The sequence below is a fragment of the Nicrophorus vespilloides genome, unplaced genomic scaffold, assembly GCF_001412225.1.
Source record: "Nicrophorus vespilloides isolate i.1.1-1 unplaced genomic scaffold, Nicve_v1.0, whole genome shotgun sequence".
Classification (NCBI taxonomy): Eukaryota; Metazoa; Arthropoda; class Insecta; order Coleoptera; family Silphidae; genus Nicrophorus; species Nicrophorus vespilloides.
The window spans coordinates 207,588-228,755 of NW_017098574.1; the positions used below are offsets into that span (position 1 = coordinate 207,588).

General features: G+C 29.7%; 1 protein-coding gene across 3 annotated transcripts in view; it reads left to right on the forward strand.

Moving 5' to 3' along the window:
* The window catches only part of LOC108562790 (protein groucho-like), a 114,006-nt gene that overhangs the window by 74,333 nt on the left and 18,505 nt on the right, over positions 1-21,168 (forward strand). For all 3 annotated transcript variants that reach the window (XM_017921227.1, XM_017921229.1, XM_017921228.1), the window contains exons 2-3: positions 11,265-11,362; positions 15,470-15,533. In XM_017921227.1, the coding sequence (XP_017776716.1) occupies positions 11,265-11,362; positions 15,470-15,533 (162 nt within the window). The remainder of the gene's footprint in view (positions 1-11,264; positions 11,363-15,469; positions 15,534-21,168) is intronic.

The following is a 21,168-nucleotide window of genomic DNA, read 5'->3' on the forward strand; positions in this document are numbered from 1 at the left end:
TAAATATAATTACATAATTGTCCTGAAATCATACAATTACACATTTTAGAAATTTGCATAACAGCCACAGTTATTCTTGTGAATTGTGAGTTAAACAACATTTTCATTTACTGACTGTAAACGCGGGGCGTATACGAGGCAGAGACAATTCTTATACAATATTAAACTATTTCGTCTGTCGGCTGGTGAAAGCACGGAGGAGGACCGCATGGAATTGTGTTTCAAAGGGGTCTACCCCATTGTAAAGTATTTGCAGTAGTGAAACTCAAGAACAAGCACCAGACGATTTTCATGCAGTGTTTACACAGTCTGCACATGCTTGCATCCATAATACCCTTCATCCCTTTTTCATGCGCTCTCGCATCTTCGAAAAAAAAAATACATTTACTTAACGTTGCACTCAATGAGAATTATGTATATCTAATTAAAAGTTCTTTTTCCCTTCTTTCATCTTCAACATTTCTGAGACTCCATTTAAAAGATATAATTACATAGAATTTAGTTATTAATAAGAGTATAGAATATTATTGAAAAGGTTTAAAGAAAACCGTATTTAATTATAAAAAATATGAAATCTAATTAGGAGATTTCGAAAGTTCAGAATAACTTTGAGAATTCTCAGAAAAATATAATTTTATTTTCATTTAATGAAAAGTAGTGGACAAATGTTGGATCCTTGAGGAACTCCGGAACTAGCGAAATGAATTCCAATTTTTTTTATGGCATATTATGATTAAAAGCATAATTAATATAGATGGGATTTGCATTGTGAAAAGAGGGCCAGGTGAAAGCAAAACAAACAATGAAAACGAGTGAGAGAGAATACAAAAAAAAAACTAATAACCAACAGCAAACAAACGAATAACTGAATATATTTAGAATTCAAAATGGGAATGCGTTTTGTTTTATGCATGCCGGATTAAATATGCAGCGGGAAATAATAATAAGTTTTATTGTAAATCTGCATTTACAATATAATATATTTATACTCGACGTTGAATTATTAAACCTCGAAATCCACGATATACCCAATATTACGTACACATTGTATGCATCTACCGACTGCAACAATATATATTTGCAAAGTGAATGTTAATCTCGAAAAGGGTTTTTCAATTGTCCCCAACAATAATGTCTTTATGATTTGCGAACGTGGTCCCAATATGCATCAATGCATGTTACAGACCATTCTCCGATGGTAACAACACGTTTGGACGTTTGATTAAAGTCCCATTGAACGTTAAAGAAAGGTGTTGTAACCGGTAACCGGTATAAAAGCTAACCGAATCAAACGTTAACTTGTTAAGTCAGTTGGATATCTTCATTGTAGATGGCGCCTCCGCGCTAATTGAGATTTTATGAAGCCCTGTGATTCTCTCCGCCTAATTCATTATGCATTTACTTTAAAACTTTTCCTGTTTCCCTTTTTTTTTCCAGAACCATAGCGAAATGAAGAATGAAGATACTTTTTGTTTCTTTCTTCTGTTCCTTTTTTTTTGTTTGTGTTGTTGCTTACGTACCTACTCACTCGTCCCGTTCCGCTGAAAGCAATTAAGTGTTTGTCAAGTTTTCTCATTATGCATTATAAAATATTCACATTTGATCCACTGTCTGTCCTCCCCTCAGCGCTCGCACTCCTAATTGGAAATTTAATTCAATTAGCATCATGTGTTAACATTCCATGTATATTTTATGGAAAACGTTTAGAACTTCTCAACCGCATTTTAAATGAACGAAATTATGTAGTAGAAACAATGCGCATCAAATTTATTTTGATTAATTTCATTTCACAACTAATAACAAACTAAGTGAAATAATCAAGACAATATTCCTTCTGCTAAATTTTATTTAATTTTATAACAGAGATATAAGAAAAGTATATTTTGAAAATTCTTCTATTCACAAGATTTCTTTTATAAATTTGCCAAAAAATATATTTCGTTATTCTTTCTTCATATGGTCCTTTTGAATGGTGTTCTTTATCTTTTTCCCCCTTTGCAAAAGGACCGAAGTACGAAGGGTCGAACATCCATTGACCCGAAATACTTCAAAAGTCTCTCAAGACTTCCTGAACATGTTTTCTAGTTTCCCTTTTCATAAACCTGATATTATCTGGGCAGAAACTTCGAGGGTTTTTTGGGAGCCTTCTTTACAACCAGGAAAAGATCATGAATATGTTTATTGCATTATCTTTTGATGTAGTTTAATATTAGCTTCGACACATCTTTATTTTTTAATAAGTATTCAATATATTGATTCAAATCTTGCAATAAATGAAAAAGCAGGACTACTATAAGTTTCGAAATTGAAGTATCAACATTCTGAGAATTGTTTAACATTGATGCAAATGCAACGATACTCTCTGTATCAGCAAATACTTTATTATATTGAAATAATCTTACGTAATTCTTCTAATGATGAAACTTAATTATGGTATATTTTTACTATTACTAATTGAATTATGCTTTCAATCAATTATAAATGTATGAGAAAAAGACTAAATTTAATTTAATATGTATTTAATTATAAATTTATAAATCCAATTATCTGTATTTTTTTTTTGCAGCGGCGTAATTTATTAATGAGCGTTCTGCGTTAATCCATATAAGCAGTTCAATCGTAGTCATGGTTTGAACTACTTATATGTCGAGTATGCTATTTAATTTATCTAGTTCTATTTCTCGTTGAACTTCAATTTCGTGACTATAAGCAAGCACTGTGTAGAAATTTGTGTGTAATGAGGAACATTAGTTTTCTTAACTGCTTCTTAAACTTATTTTATTATTTGCTTTATATATAAAGATGTATTCATTTAAAACATTTCTAAACTTGTATCAAATTGTAAACTAAATGAAATTTTTAATTCTTATGTAAACGCATTATTTAAACACACAATTCGTAAACTGGAAATTCGTAAAGCGGAAAATATATGTATAAAATTAAGAATAATATTATTCTTAAACTGTATTTGTTATATTACCTGCAAACAAAACAAATCTTTAAGATTAAACTAAGTTAAACTAAGTAAAAAATATTTTAATATATTTGCATTTTATTTCATCATATTTGATTTCAATTTCGTAAGTTTTTATTCCAAATTGAATGAAGTACGTAATTTTATTACAATTGTAACTGTTTCAACGTAATACCTTTTTTTATTAAAATTTGTATATGTATAAGTTAGTGTAGAAAGTTTAAGTAATTTTCAAATTGTTCTGACAGGTCGTGATTATTATGCGATAATCGATACTAAACGTGTTATCTTCTAGTAAATAAAGCAATAATAAAAAAAAGTATCAAGTTTGTCAGCTATTCCAGAATCATGTCTCGAGATGAGCTATAAAGATCTTCTTTACACGCAATTCTTATTATCAAGATCTAAAGCAATCATAAACAATTCGAGGAATTGTTAACTCTTAAAGTGGTTGGCCTCAATTCTGATATAGCAATAAGCATAAATCAAGGATAATAAAAAGCAGTTCTGCAATTTCTTAAATGTGCATTAAACATCCATGCAACATTTTATTAATGGATTGAAGTTATACCATGAAATATTTGTTTCACAGCTAATTTCAAAGTGGAAATTATTGCAAAAATATTGATAACAGATCAATCTTGGATGTTTTTCTACCCATTCTTTGGGGGTCCTTTAAAATTTTTAAGGGATCAAAAAGTTTGATAAACATTGCACGTTACTTGACAAGTACTAAAGTAGTTAAACGCAAAAATTATATTAAGTTTGTGGATTATCTCTAAATCATGTTCAGAGATTAGTTACAAAAGGTCTTCTTTATACTTAATTCTTGTTATCAAAATCTAAAGCTATCACAAACAAATCAAGAAATTGTAAACTTAACATGTAATAAATGAGTTAAACTCTGATTCAGATATTCTTGTTATAAAGATCTTAAGGAATTGCAAATAAATTTGAAGTTGTCCTCAATTTTAATATTGCAATAAATAACGGATGATGGAAACAGTTTTGGATTTTCGAAAATGTTGATTGAAGATCCATGGAACAATTTATCAAAGGAGGAATGGGAACAAAGTTGTACCATGAAATATGGTGTTGTGTGTTTTCTTCTCTTCCCGCGTAAATAATGCGTGTTTCGGGATGAAATCTGTTTGTATGCGAATATTTGTGTGTATATATTTGTGGGTGTGTGTATGTGCGCTGGTTGGCAATTAATAAAATTTTGATTTATCCTCGACGGCTGAGCGTGGAAATGAGTTATTAATTTTGTCGGTTTAGCAATTGTCGCCGAGTAATCTGAGCGCATATACAGACGCACACATACAGAGCGTTTAGATGGGAAGAGGGTGAGAGTTTGAGTGTTTGTGTGCGCTTTTAGAGGAGAAGGAGAGAGTGAATACAAGCGATTGTTAGATGAAGAGAGAGAACGGCAATTCCGTAATGCGCGAGTGTTGCGCCACGGCAGTATTTGTCAAAGAGACAGTAACTAATCCCCAGAATGATAATATATAAATGGTATTTCTTCCCCTTCGTTCACTTATTCGGTTTCTGCTGTCAGCGGTGACACGAGTCGCCCTTCGGCTCGGCTACCACCACCGAGTTTACCATCCGCCTGGGTGCTGAGGTGCGAGCGAGAAGACAGAGAGATCCCATTTGGGGTGGTTAGGCCCAGGCGTGTACAAGGGCTGCCTGCATGCGTCTGTGTTCTGTTCTCCGTGCCTCTGTATATATGCGTGCGTGTGTTTATGGTGTGGAATCGTAGTGGAAGGGTCGATAGGCGAAGGGCCGGATCCATCCCCCTTTTACAAAACCGCCGGATAATCTAGCCCGCGCGTTCTTCTCTCCCTCTTGTGTATTTCTGTGTGTGCGTTTCTTCTATGTGTATGGTTCTGAGATTTTCACTGCATTATTGCTTGGGGTTGTAGTAAGGAATAGTAAGAGGCGGCGAAGAAGGAGGAAGAGGTGGCTAAAGAGGAGGAGGAAGAGGCGACATAGACGGCGGCGGCTTCGAAGGAAGACTCATTACACATTACATCGCGATCGATGCCCAAGAATGTGTTTGTGTGCGAGACTATTTGCAGAAACCTGTTTCCGATATAATTTGTGTGCGTGGAAAAGATGCAATCCAATAAGGCGATTATGGCAGACGAGCGAGATCAATGGGAGAGAAATAGCAAATACGACGGACGAGCCAAATGGAAAACGCAAAAAGAGGTATAAACCGAATACATATAAATGTATCTATATCAGGTATAGATAGATATGCTGCACGTAGTTCGATCTATGTAGAGAGACGAACGCACACACATCCAGAACCCGAGATACGAGAATGAATTGGCCAAAGGAAACATTCTATATTCATTTAATGAGATCGAAAATCTCATCAAACGAACCCTTTGTATTTTATGCCTTCTTTTACCTATATACTATGTACGCGCCGAGTCCGATGTACGCCATCAGATAAATCGTTGACTTTAAATAACAAATCTACCTCGAAAATAACGGTATTTACTCCATGCCAGACTTCATGTAATTCTATTCTAAATAGAACTAATCTACCCATCATTTTAATGGAAATAACAATTTTTATATCCTACTCGGAATAAGAGTTACTAGTATTTTACATTCACAAAAATCAACAATTTCAGTATTCATTATACAGATATTATTTTAAACTAATCTGCTGCAAAAATAACTTCATTTACTTTATGAGTTAAATGAAACTAAGAATGTTCAAAGAATTAGAGTTACTTTTAAGAATTTTGGGTTTATCGAAAATCATCTAATACTCAATCATTACTTCTTAAAAATACACTCAGAAAATGTATTGTGTAAGGAATCTACCTTGAATATAAAGGTATTCACTAAAATTCAGGTAGTTGAAACGAATCTACCTAAGATTTATGTACAACAATATCTAATGATCAACATATACCTAAAATGTATGGTTTCTACTGTAAAATAATAGTATTCACTCCATATCAAGATTTGTGTAAATGTATTGTAACAAATTGAACATTAATTCAGAAACTGTATCGTTGCGATTACATAAAGAACTGGAAACCAGACTTCAGTTAATCTTATGCTTAATGGAATTAATCTACCTACTACTATTAGTATAAAATTTCTTAATATTTTAACTAATTTTAATATTGTTTATTCAAGTCCATTGCTCTAGTTTACTAAAGTAATTGGTTTGATGTTTTCTCTTCATTGTTCTTTGAAGTATGTTCATTTTCTTATTTTCTCATCTCTTGCAACTCCATTCACACTTGTAAATATGTTTCCTTCACTTTAAAGTGTTTATTTCAATTTGAAAGATTTTGTAATGAAAATTATTGAAGTTTCTGACATATATATATATATCTTTTTTCTTAAGAATATTAAAGTTCAGAACTATTTAAAGTTTTCATATATTTATGTTAGAAAGTTATCAAAGTTTTCAAACATGTATGAAACAGAACTTTTCAACTTTCTAAACATTTGCTGCTTTCAAGGAAAATTGAACTTTCTTAATTTTAATACAAAACAAATATTAAAGTTATCTAATAATTTATATAACATTTATAAGTTTTGAAATAAGGTATGACACGTTTTGAATAATTGAACAATAAAAAAAAAATAAATTTTATTGAATCTTGCTAAATTGCTTAGCAAAAAAAATCTTTGGAACAATATGTGAACTTTCGTCGTGTGTTCATTTTAGATTTTTTGTTGTTGTTGTTGAAAGTAGTGAGCAAATCGCGCAAACGAAAAATAAAACCCATCAATTTTCAATTCGCTCCTATACATAATTGATTGCCGGTTGGCGGTTGTTGTATCGATTCCGTTGCTATCGTTTGAATTTTTTATATATTTAGCCTGAAAAAAAATATATATAGAGAGACACGAGAGAAACAAACAGGCGGACAGAGCGGAAAAAGTGCAAACGCACGCGGATGGGAAGAAAATGAACAAAACAAAAATACGGTCGAACAACTCCTCAATTTTTCATCGTCGTTCATCCATCCACGCTCCAGGTTTATTGATCTGTACACAACGTGAAGGTGGACCAAATATTCCAATACATAATTGATCATCTGATTTTTTTTTTTTTTTGTTCCGCTTTTGATGCAGAAAAAGAAAATACAATGAAAACACACTATCCATAAATCCATTTGATTTATTTGTGGATCGTAACTTTTTTTTTGAACTTTCTAATATTTTTTTTACTTTAATAATTTCATTTTTAATTTTGTTGTAAATAAATTCATTAAATGATATACATTAAGTATATCAAATAATTAGAGATATAATCAAAACAATAATTTTTCATTTAATTTTTTCTTTCTTTTAAATTTTAATATTACAAACATTGTAATCACAAAAATATAATACGACAATAATTGAAAATATAATTGTTTTTAATTAAAATTAAAGGTTTGAAAGTCTATCTGTAATGACAACAGATGGCGTTTCAACTTTGTATTGAAATTATTGAATGAATATGAATTATTTTAGTTATAAAAATGCTATTTACTATATTTATATAAAGAAATCTTATAAACTTAAGTAATAAGTACTAAGTTGTAATGGATTCATGTATCAATTAATACAAATTTAATATTTTGTAATGCAAAGTTTTCAACTTCTTCTCATAATGAGCTTCTTTCTGGAAAACCCTTTACATTTAGCTGGGTTGTTTCCAACTTAAAAATAACGTAGTTATTTAAAATTTCTATTTAAACTTAAAAATCTTATTCTTTTGTAATCTTATAAACTTATAAGACGCACCTCAAATGTAGAGACGATTTATTGAAAAAATATTTTAATGTTACCTTTGGACCATAAGACGCAATTTGAGTCCATATTTTCTGAGTGCGAACGGAATGTTTTCTTGTCTTTACTTAACAGTTCCTCTTGTTTTCTCCATTCTCGATCCATTTTCTCTGTTGATGGTGGACCAAAATGTCTTTCTGCTGCTCTGTTTTCATATTGTTTTGCATAATAGATGACATTTAGTTTATAACTCACGTTATATGAAAGACGTTTTAGTTTTATTTTCAAATTTAGAGACGATTTATTGAAAAAAGTATTTTAATGTTACAATCTGACCAAAATTTGAGTCCATTTTTCTATGTAAGAAGATGCGTCTTATAGTCCGAAAAATACGATATATTGTAATAGATTCATGTATCAATTAATATGTTATGATGCAAAATTTTCAACTTAAAAAAGACGTAATTATTTAAAATTTCTATTTAAACTTAAAAATCTTATCCTATATATAATATATATAAATTTAAACCTCATTTTGTTCATTCTTTTATTAGATTTTTTTCTGTTTGAATAGAAAACTTAATTTCAATATTTTTTAATGAAAACAACAATCGTCTAATTTTTATTACTCTTTTAACGAGTATGTGAAACGTACTCTTTTCGTTCTCAAATATGGATAGATTGACAAGTGTTTTTAAAAATAATAATCGATTCTTATTTTTTATTGCTTTTTTAATCCAACGAACACATTTTATGTCACGTTTATTTTAATTGAAATATGCAAATTTCAAATCTGCATATACAAGAAATTATTTACAATTACTATTAAATATTTAATCATTACAATGTTTACTATTTGATAGAAACTGAAAATGATTGAAAATAATCTTAATTATAAAATAATATCTTAATAAATATTGATGCTACAAAGCTTAAAAATACAGTGGAACCTTGCTTAACGAGTTTAATCCCTTACAAAATTTCCAGATTTTTACTCATATAGTGAAACATATTCAAAAATACACATAATATATGTACACAAGTTTTAAAAATGATGTAGCAGGCGCGCAATCCGGGACTTCTCTTCTCATCGTCACTCGTTATGCGAAACGTCGCTCGTTAAGCGAGTCATTTTTGTTCGTTAAGAGAAATGCTCGTTATGTGAGGTGTTCGTTAAGCGAGGTTTCACTGTATGTTGATTTGGACGATGGAGCAAGTTGTGCGGATGAATGAAGAAATCGTTTTTAACTACAGCTTACATACACTGTTTACACTATATTACTTAAACTATTCATGTCGATGGTAACTTAAGACTCTCTAAGTAAGCCTTAACTTCTCCGAGCTAAGCTTTCTCGATAAATTCATAGTGTACATTATTGCGCTCTAACATATGTTGTTAATAAATTTTAACTATAAAATTTTGATGAATTAAATTATTACATTTATTCAACTAATAATAATGTTATTAATTTTGTCATATTTTTCATATGTTAAACATCCAATTATCTAAAAGTGTAATCAAAAAACATAATGTATACATCTTCTGAAAACAATCAACTTGTTTCTTTTTGTATATACTGAGTCGAACACAAATTAATGCAGATACACCAATAAATAATTTCAATTTATGAATAATAAATTATTCACCTACATCCAGAGTTCCACACTCACTCACGTAAAACTACATACATACACATATTGACACACACCGACACATATATATAAATACAAACGGCTGCGCTCTCCGATTTATGTATGTAAAATGCAATTTAATTTACACGTAACGTATGTATGTTTTAAAATCAATTTATCGTGTTTTCATGATGGCGACAAAAACACTCTAAGCACGATTCAAAATGCGCATACTAGATTAAATTTATATATGACCAGGGAGGCAGAGGGAGACAGCTAACGGTCAAAATAAAAACAAAACACACACACACTCACATGGAGACAAACACCCACACACGCATACACACATTTATTTATATATGTATGTATGCATACATGAATGTATGTGCGTATAATAAATATTTGAATTGTCCGTTTTATATTTTACTGTTGTTCCGTTAATGGAAAATAATACGCAAAATGTTTTCGTAGTTCCGTGAATTAATTGACTGCCCTAGTCGGAAAAACATACATGAATACATCGAAAACGTATTTCGGGGATTATTATTTACCTTTCTACGAACGTTGTCACGAAATAATTTTGACATTTAGCAACAAGAAAAAGAAGACATAATCTGTAATTACAGATAAACTATTGAATTTTGCAAATTATTTACATATTTATTCGAATTTCATATGCAAATATGAATAATAATATTACAGTTATTTTTTTTATTATGATTATCATATGATTATATAATTATATAAAGTTTCATTTATATTTTATAATTACAATTTTCCATATTTCTTAAATAATTTCAATATTTTTCTATTCAAGTTAATTTTGCAATAATAAATTTGTCAGGAAATAATTTTACTTTTAACAAAAGAAGAAGAAGACAGAAAAAACGACATCTGTTTTATTTGGTTTTATTATATAATTATATCTTTTTTTATATATAAATATACCGCATAAAAAAATCGCACAAAAAATATTCGAAATTTTCATAAATTCTTACATATAACAATGTAATATGCAGAAACGTATTTTTTTTATGCGGTCCCTATCAACCGCATAAAAAAATACGTCAAAGGTTTGCGAAATACATGAGAAAGTGCATCCAAACAAAATAAATAATTAAATTACACATGGAAACATTAAAAAAAAACATTTAATTTCTCATTGTACATATGGATAAATTATCAAAAATGCAAATACATAATTCACTGCTACTCGTGTTAATCCAAAACGCGCATCGTCTTGTAATGATTTGGTTCAAAATCACCTAACACAATCATTTGAGCAGGCTGTACATATGTACACTGGTAGAAAACATTACAATGGTGCCAACGCCGTTGGAATTGGTTGGATTTCATCAATCGCATAAAAAAAATCACATAAAAAAGAACCGCACAAAAACAGGTTCTACTGTATATAATTACAATTTACCATAATTGTTAAATAATTTCAATATTTTTCTGTGAAAGTTAATTTGATAATAATAAATTTGTTTTTAATATATATAAATTATTTAAAATATGTTTATCTATTGAATAGTAAATTTTAATTTATAATTTTATTATTAAATATAATTTTGTATAAATTTATGTATATTTTGAATAAATATTTAATAATTTATATAAACATGTTAGTCCTATGCTACAGCTTTGAAATTATTTCAATATTTGTCAAATTGTAATAATAAATTTATTTTTCTTTCAATAAAACTATTTTATAATTTCTATAAAAAAAAATACAATAAATTTATTTTATAATTTTTATATAAAAAAAAACTTTCCTATGCTTTATTAAATACTTAATGCACACTTAATTAAAAAACAACAAACTTATATTTATATATTTTTTTTTATTTTGCATTTATTGTCACGTACTAAATTTTCTTATTTTTTTTTTTTGCAGGGTCCACCACCTCAGGGTGGTCAAATAAAATTCACGATTGCGGACACGCTGGAAAGGATAAAGGAAGAATTTAATTTCCTCCAGGCACAATATCACTCGTGAGTAATTCCCTCTTATTTCACTTCCACTTTATTTTCTTCCACACTCTCCCACCTCAATTTCCATTTTATTTTATCCTTTTCGTTCTATTTCATTTAACCTTTAACTCGACACAAAAAATATGTTCTGTTCATTATTTTGTAGCATTATTTTTATTCACAAATATATTCATTTATTAAAACATTAAGAAAATTTAATAAAAAAATAATAATATTAATTATATATTATTTTGTTAAAGATTTTTTAATATAAATTTATTGTAATAAAGATTTTTTTAACCCTTTGTTACCTATAATACTTTTCTTTGGATTTCTTTTAAAAAACATTAAAATTAAGTTGCCTATAAATTTTTATTAAGTACATTTTGGTAAAGTCAGGCAATTTTAAGCTTAAATCGTATAATAAGCGATCATAATGATTTAGATTACACAACGAATCAATTTTCATATGTATATATATTTAGTAACAATATTATTTTATAAACTTATTTCATGGTATTTCGCTATACAATTTATCTTTTCGTTACAGCATAAAAAATAACGCAAGTATTACATTATTGTAGGTTTATACTCACTTGGTTTTTCCAATTGAAAAACAAATAAATTTTGTATATAGTTTAAGGATTACATCAAAGTACCAACAAGTATTTAGGTCTGTTTCTCGTCTCTTTATAATTTAAATAATGACATAAATGTGCCGGTACTTATAAGTACCTATAGACAACAAAGGATTAAGTTGACATATTTCCTTAAAAATTATAAATAATAATTATGTTTTGATTACTAATTAAGATCTAACTAATTAAGGATTGAAACTTCAAAAATGCAATAATCCAATATCGAATATTACTACTTAATTATGTAATAATATGATGTGACACAATAAAAGCGCGATTTTCTTATTACGCGCTGTTGTTACCATTTTCTGAGTAAAACTTAATGTGAATTTTTTGATTGATTTTTATAATTTGACAGAAAAATCTAAAATTTAAAAATCCGAAAATAATTCCATATAGAACATCTGATTTACTAAATGAATTTGTATTGTCAATAATTTCAATATTTATTTAATTCACTTAACAAAAGTAACAGCAACAATAAAAACTCTTATGTTTCTTTTTTCTATTTGAAATTTGTTTTAATAAACATTTTATTTTTGTTTGACATTAATTATGTAAATTTTCCTAGAAACTGATAAAGAATTATTAATATTTTAATAATAATTAATTAAGTTTTGACTATAATTTAAAATTGAAACTCTTCAAAAATGCAATAATACAATGTCAATAAGGTTATATATTGATAATCTATACTACTTAATTATGTAATAATATCAGGTGACACGACAAAAGTGCGATTTTGTTATTGCGCGCTTTTGTTGCCATTTTCTGATGTTTTTGATTGATTTTTGCAATTAAATCTAAAAAATTAAGAGCCCGAAAATAATTTCAATATTCATTTAATTGACGTAACTAAAGTAACAGTCACAATAAAACCTCTTATATTTCCTTTTTCTATTTGAAATTTATTGTAATAAACATTTGATTTCAAGTGGACATTAATTATATAAAATTAATTAAGTCTTCACTATAATTTAAGTTCCAATTAATATCGCAGTTAAATCTAAAGGATTAAAACTCTTGTCAATCTATATACTACTTAATTATGTAATAATATCAGGTGACCCGGTGCTATAATATAATTTTCTGAGTGAAAATTAATGTGATTTTTTTTATTGATTTTTGCAATTACAAATTGGCAGAAGAAAAATCTAATTCTCTGTAGAATATCTGATTTAGTAAATGAATTAGTATCAAAAAATTGTTTAGTTAACGTAACTAAATTAACAACCACAATAAAAACGCTTATATTTCTTTTTTTTATTTGAAATTTATTGTAATAAACATTTTATTTTAAGTTGACAATAATAATATGAAATTTCACTAAAAATGATAAACAAACATTAATTTACTAAGTGTTGACAATAATTTAAGATGAAATCAATATTGTAGTTAAATTTAAACGTTAAATTCTTAAAAAATGCCATAATCCAATATATATTGATAATATACTACTTAATAATATTAGATGACCCGACAAAGGCACGATTTTTTTGTTGGGCGTTTTTCATATCATTTTCTGATTGAAAATTAATGTTTCTTGATTGGTTTTTGCAACTATAATTTGACAAACGTAAAAACTAAAACCCAGAAGAAAATTGTCTAATTTCAAAATTATTTTAATTGACGTAACTAAAGCAACAACAATATTAAAAACCGTTACAATTTGAATCTCTTCAATTGTTTACCACGCGTTATCAAATCGTGAAAATAAACGTCATAAATAATCGGAATTTTATGTAAATCATTTCTCGTTGCGCAATGTACTATATATATATTTTTTGCTCGGTTGATTTACGGCCGCCTCCCCGATGTAGACATGTCGACGGCGGCAGGATCGAAATTAAAGGCAAATTAGTCCGACCGCCCCGGTTTTCAGTTCTCAAGAACCGCATTTACATAAGGACGTGAGTGAACATTTTTAATGTTAATAATATATTCAAATATTCTGCATATTCTTCATTCAACAATTATTATATTTATTTAAACATCACATTTATTTTAACTGAAATTAAGGGAGGGAAATTATGAAAAGGGTGAAATAAAATTTATGTGTTTTTGTTTTTTTTTGACGTTGTTATTATTATGGCAATGTTCATTTATTTATATTCGGTATCAATTAAAATAATTCAAGTGTACTCGGCTTCAAAATAATAATAATAAAAAAAAATTGAGTGCTGTGTGTAAATTTTGTTATTGCGCTGTATCATGTAAATTGCATCAATTGTAATTTAATACCAAGAGGGTTGTTTTTACTTTTTTGTGTAAAGTACTTTATTTGTAATTGCACTTATTTTTAGCGCTTTTTGACATTCCCAGATTAAATTATTGACTGTTTTTGTTTTGTTTTGTTTGAAACTGTTTATTTTGGAGCACAATCTATTATCATGATTATAAAACCAGTATCAATTTTAAATTCAAATATTATGTTATGAAGACAGTTTTTATTTAACATTAAGTTCTTAATATCTTGCATCTATTAACCCTTTGTCGTCTGACGGTACTCATAAGTACCGGCACATTTATGTCACTATTTCAATTAAAAAGAGACGTGAAACTGACCTAAATTATACTTCTTGGTACTTTAATGTAATCTTTATATTATATACAAAACCGATTTGTTTTGCAATTGGAATCGTCAAGTGAATATAAACCTACATTCAAGTAATACTTGTCACTTCTGTATAAGTTATTTTTTATGTTGTAACGAAAAATTATAAGCAGAATACCATGAAATAAGTTTATAAAATAATATTGATTCGTTTTTGTAATCTAAATCACTATAATTCACTTATTATTCGATTTATACTTAAAATTTCCTGACTTTACCAAAAAGTACCACATATTATTTTTATTGAAAATATTGCTGAAATTTAATAAAAATATATATGGAACTTAATTTTAATGTGTTTTAAAATAAATTCACAGAATTTTTTTCTTTTAATATGTTCAGGTAACAAACGGTTAGTTAAGTTTAATTATAGCAATACCTCGCATAGTGCGGTTCCGCCAATACCCCGGACTATTTGAAACCGAACTAGTCAAGTTATTTAAAACTGGATGAAAATAAATAACACAAAAATTTACTTAATTATATTTTATTTTATTAACCGGAATATACTGAATCCGCACTGTAAGAAGTCGCACTATATAAGGTATTGCTGTATTTATAATTGACAACTGTTAATTGTCAATACCAAAGTGACTTGATTAATTATTGACAATTAATTGAAAATTTATTGAGAAAGTTTACATTAATTATAAAAATCTGTTTGAATTTTGATTAACAATTTTGAATCAATAAAATATAAAACGTTTATAATTTCAATTGAAAAAAGTAAAAGTTGGCTTCGTAAGTCTTCTAAATAGTTTAATTTATCCTGATTTTCCTATATGATATCCAATTTTTTTTTCTCTATTTGTTTTTTTTTTTTGTAAATTATTTTATATATTTTAAAATTAATTTTCTGTTGTTTATTTTTTTCAGCTTAAAATTAGAATGTGAAAAATTAGCTGGCGAGAAGACTGAAATGCAACGTCACTATGTTATGGTAAGTTACTATAATAAACTGATGCGGTTTTCGTGTCGCGTAAAATTTCAATAATACTTTGAATAAAATAATATAAGGAGAGTGAAAAAAAATTGCTAATACTCACTGAAGTGCAAAAGTCCATTTGCTATATTTACTGTTTTATGAATAGTGTATTTTGATTAGTTAAATTAACATTGGAATAGAACTGAATTGTTGTTGCGTGTTCTTTTATTGCTTTATAATCATCAACGAAGCAAATAAATCACAAAAGAATAGGATTATTTTATTATATAAATAGATTACATTTGTATATTGTCAAAGAATTTGAAAAATGAAATGTTTAAATCAGGGGTAAATTACCCAAACTAGGGATAAAAATGAAGTTCTTGGGAGTAATGAGGACGTTTACCAATTAAAATATTGTAAATTTGCAAAGCCTTTCAAAATTATATAGGAGGTAGTCAAAAAATTACTGCCTTTGGTTCAACCTTTGCAAACAAGAATTTTCCACTTTATTGTACATAAAAACACAGCAGAGAATTCGATTGTAAGAATAAAACTATTTTATTATATAAATATATTACATTTGTATATTATCAATGAATTTGAAAAATGATATGTTTAAATCAGTGGTAAATTACCCAAACTAGGGATAAAAATTAAGTTCTTGGGGGTAATGAGGACGTTTACCAATTAAAATATTGTAAATTTGCAAAGGCTTTACAATTTGTACATGAGGAGGCATTACAAATATCAATGGGTCAGAGTAAAGTGTCACAAATGGGGAAAATAATGAATATTGTAAATTTGCAATGGCTTTCAAAATTTTATAAGAGGCAGTCAATAAATTGCTGCCTTTGCAATTAATGATTTACCACTGTAATTGACATAAAACAAAGCAGAGAAATCAATTATTCCCCCAAGTTTGTATCCACGATTGCTCTATAATTCTATCCTATTCAAAACAAAGGGGGTAACGTCATCATAAATAAATATATTTTGGGGTATAAACTTTCTACTTATTACAGAATTAAATTAGGTGAATCTAAGACTATTTTCTAATTTACTGTTTGGTTAATAATGCTTTTCGATGAGTAAAAATAAAATATTTGAATAAAATATAAACATATATTCCACAATGAAAATCATAAAGTATTGTGATTAGAAATATGTTCGTTTTTAAACAATTAGTTTAATCCATTGATTAATTATTGTTATTTTAAAATTTACTTATTTACATAATCTGTAGTTATTGCATAATTAAATTGTTTGAATCGAAGACTTTACCTTGACTTTGAAGCAAATCATGCTGACAATTGCTGATTACTATGCCTCATTGTAAAACAATTGTTTGTAAAGTTAAAGGCCACTTTACATGCTTGAAACCCTTAGCATCGATTATTGTAGGACCATTAACTCGGCGCTAAACTGATTGAAATGGTACACTAACGAGGCAATGATACCCAACAAAATCGACATATTCGACAGTTAAATGTGATCGACTTGATTAATATGTACCGGCTGTATTTTTACACTTTTATTGGTTATTTGCGTAAACATATTTTTTAATGGAATTTTTTGGTGACTTACTATAACATCATCAAATCTATTTATAATTAATCTAGAAACACATTTTTTTTGCTCGTAAATTTCATTGATGTAATTAGTAAAAATGCAAATTAATTTAGAAAATAAACTACAGCAATACAACACATAGTACAGATTAATTTTATGAGTTTTTAAAGTGCTCAATTAGTGCGGTTTCAAACATTGCGGAATATTCGTGATTACCCGCACTATATTTTTTTCATTGAAATAGTTACGCCATCTTATTAATTTAACATAATTATAAAAGAGGAATATTATGTACATATTATTGATTTATTTAAATAAAATTATTACGCCATCTTGTGATCATTTACAAACTATACCAGAATATTCGGATACTGACTCTACATTTAGCTGAGGATGTTGTGGTAAACCTAAAGTTCTTTGTTTGGGATCTATGTTTACACAGTTCTGATGTAACAAGTCGTAGGTTCTTAGGCTGCAAAGCAAATAATCCTGGTTTGACTGGATGGGAATAGACGAGCGAGTGAATGAGCAGTCAGCAGTTATTTCTTATTTCCTCGACATCGATTTTCCCGTGCATTCCCTTGACACCCATTCCAGGATATACGCCTTCCTTCCGTATCCATCCATCCTTTTCCTTTCCTTTTCATTCCCTGTTTTTCGTGGACTAATTAAGTCCGGCGCCGGGTCGTGCGCGGCTTGTAATATTAATGCAACAATGGCACACCATAATCCGTTCGTTATTAAGGCGCAAAATATAAAACCAGGAAGCTTAAGGACTAAATCCCATTAGGGAATAATAATGCGTCCTCCCGCAAGCCATCTCTTTCTAACCCCCTCCCCCATCACGTTCCATCACATGCAGTCTTCTTCATTTTTTTTCCACATCCTTGTCTCCCTCTAAGGATAATGACTTGCTTTTTTTAAGTGAATAAAAGAAAACCGAAGTAAAGGTAAATGGAAATCTGATTGTTGATGGTTTGTGTTTGGAACTTGGTGAATAACGCAGTTTTTTTTTTCGTTGTTGGGAGATTCAAGGATGAAGAAAGCGCAACGAACGGAATACATTTTTAATGTGTATAGCTTTGCTGAACTCACCCCTATCTAGTTGGGTGAGGGAGACTTTTACATTTTTCATTCGCGTTGGAATAATATTGCACCAAATAAATAATGCTACGCGGTTGAAAGCCGTGCATTTTAATAAAGGCGCTACGAAATACTTCTCAGTTCGTATAATTTCATATGTATTTTGAATTTGCTACGTTTCATCTAATTATTTGTAAAGTATTTTAATTTATTTAAGTTTGAATTATGGGTAACTTTGTTCTTGTTTTCTTCTGGTAAATTACATTTAAAATGATTTAATCTCAATATTTACATTAGAAGTGGAAATATAAAGTGTTATTGTAATTTAAACTTGTGGTGAGTTAAGTGGTAAGCTAAAAACAGAAGTATTCTAGACAGACCATGATGATTGACTGCAGGCTATAGATGTGGGGTAGTTCGATCCAGTAGAGTGGCTATGTAATTCCATCTCAAAACTATAAGAGTATCCAAATGGATCCGGATTACAAGGTTTACATGGAATTGATCTTAAGAGAAGTTAAGGGCAAATAAGACTTAAGTACGTTCTCTTATTCTGATTACTTTTCATGTAATATTTGATTGTTATGTGATGTTTTCTGTACATGAAGATTATTTTATATATAAAAAAGTACCTATTCATCATTCACAAATTTATGTAATTGCAGAAAGTACGCAGTTGTGCAATTACTGCAGTTTCAAAAAGTTTGATTTATACAAGTTGTTGCTATAACAGTTGGTGTTAATGTATTCGCTTTTATATCCTTTCACTTTGCTTTTTCTTTATTAAAACATCGAAGCAATTCATTCACTTCTTCCAATTAATTAATTACTTCAATACTATATAAATATACTCATTGAGGTATAATTAACTGATTACAGCTTATATAAGAATAAAAAAGTTTTTTTTTAATATACTTCTTAAGATTTGTCAAAATTTTAGATGAAAATTTCTTGCAATAAAAGAATAATTGTTGTGGTTTCTATAATAACATAATCATTAATTTGATGAACATAGTTTGATGGTTGTTAAGGTTGAAAAATCCTAACATTAACAGGAATTGTTAATAACTGTTATTATGGTGATAATGATGGTGATAATGATGCACAATGATGCAATGACTTGTAGAAGTGGCATACTTTCTATAATTTGATAGATTCAAATCTTAAAATCACATGTGGAAAATGCAGTAAATGGGTCAAAATGTGAAGAAAATTGTAGATTAGAACAGCGAAACTCAACATTTTATTTTGTAGTTGCACTACGTCCCAATTGCTAATAACATATATATATTTTGAAAAACGCTGTTTTATAATATATGTTTTGATATATTTAAGAATCTTAAAAAGAAATTTGGTTATAACTATCTTGGGTGAATTGAAGTTAATATTATGAAATGTTCTTGTTCATATTTTTATTGGAATTAAATTAATTGGATTTGATAGAACTTAAATCAATCTATAAAAGAAGGTCATCATGAAAGTCATTCATGGTTAAACCATTTTGTAATCGAAGAAGTGAAAATTATACAAATTCTAAAGAGAAATAAATGGGATGGACAAAACCTAAGAATACATTTAAATCATATGGATAAGTATAGAAAGTTCATCGAATTCTAAAATGCAATTGGCAATTCAAACATCACAATTGTTAATTATCAAGATGCATATGATATATTTAACAAAAATATTATTTTTGTTTCTATGGTAATATGGATGAAATAAATAAATAGTATGAGTATCGTGACGTGTGTTAGTTGGAGAAACTTTTTTGATGATGGGAAACTGTTAATGACGGGAAACTTGGAAATTAATATTTCGTGAGAGTTAATTTAGTAATCAATTTGGTCGGTGTTGCATCGACTTGAGGAGCAACAGAAGGGTCGGGGTAGGGCGCGCGCGTATCATGAAGATTTCAGTTGGGGATAATTACGTGAGTTTAGTGTCGGTGGTGGGGCAGTTTAGGGTCGGCATCGGAGGACGAGTGTGAGAGAGAGGGTGGCGGTTGTGGATGGAAGGAAGGAGGAGGAGGTGGTGGACGGAGAGTTGCGGGGGCGGCGGCGGCGGTAAGTGTTTTTGGTAGTCCGGGGTCTGATCCGGAACCGGCGTTGAGTTGACATCCGGGCCGCGCCCGTCATCCATAAACAGCTATTTCACTTGTATCAGACGTGACAAGCACCTTGTCGAGCTCGGTAATCGATACACACAGTCGCCGCCGCCGCCTCCGCCTCCGTCGATGCCGCCACCACACCGCCGCCGCCAACCCTCCACGACCGACCCCTCCGGCCGTCATCCGCCGACCGCCCTCCGCCTCCTCTTCTGCACCCCCAACTCGCCTGCTCGTCCGCCGGAAAAATTGTACTTGGTTGAGGGATTTAGGTGCGCGCAGCCCGATAAATGGCGACCGCTTGTTTTCAGAAAAGAGACGAGAAAAACACTCACCCTCTCCAACCACCCCCCTCTAGCACACACACACATACATACACACAAAACTCACCCTCGCACACTCACTCAAACTACCACCCACCCCCTCACACAAACATATACACACACACATATATCCGCACACCCCTCGCACATATACGTACACACACCACTGCACCATTTCAAAACAAATCTATAAACGCGTGCACAATGCATCAGGACGAAGATCAATAAATCCCACACACCGCAAAACCAAACATTTTAATTAAACTAATAGTCGTGCCGTTTAAAATTACAAGACACGAGGGGGCGGCGGCGCGGATGGTCCTCGTGTGCGCGTTTTGTTCGTTGGATTAATGCTCTGGAACCGCTGAAGTATTCCTTCGACGATAATCCAAATTTACTGCCCGCATTCAATTTTTCCAACATCAAGTGTTTATTTTTTTTTTGTTCATTGTTATTACCGCATCTCGATGAGTGCACACATCTTGCGTTGCAACCAATCCAAGTAGACACTATTCACCTACCATAAAACGCGTTATGAGACGAGTATGAAAAAAAGAGGAGAGCGTTA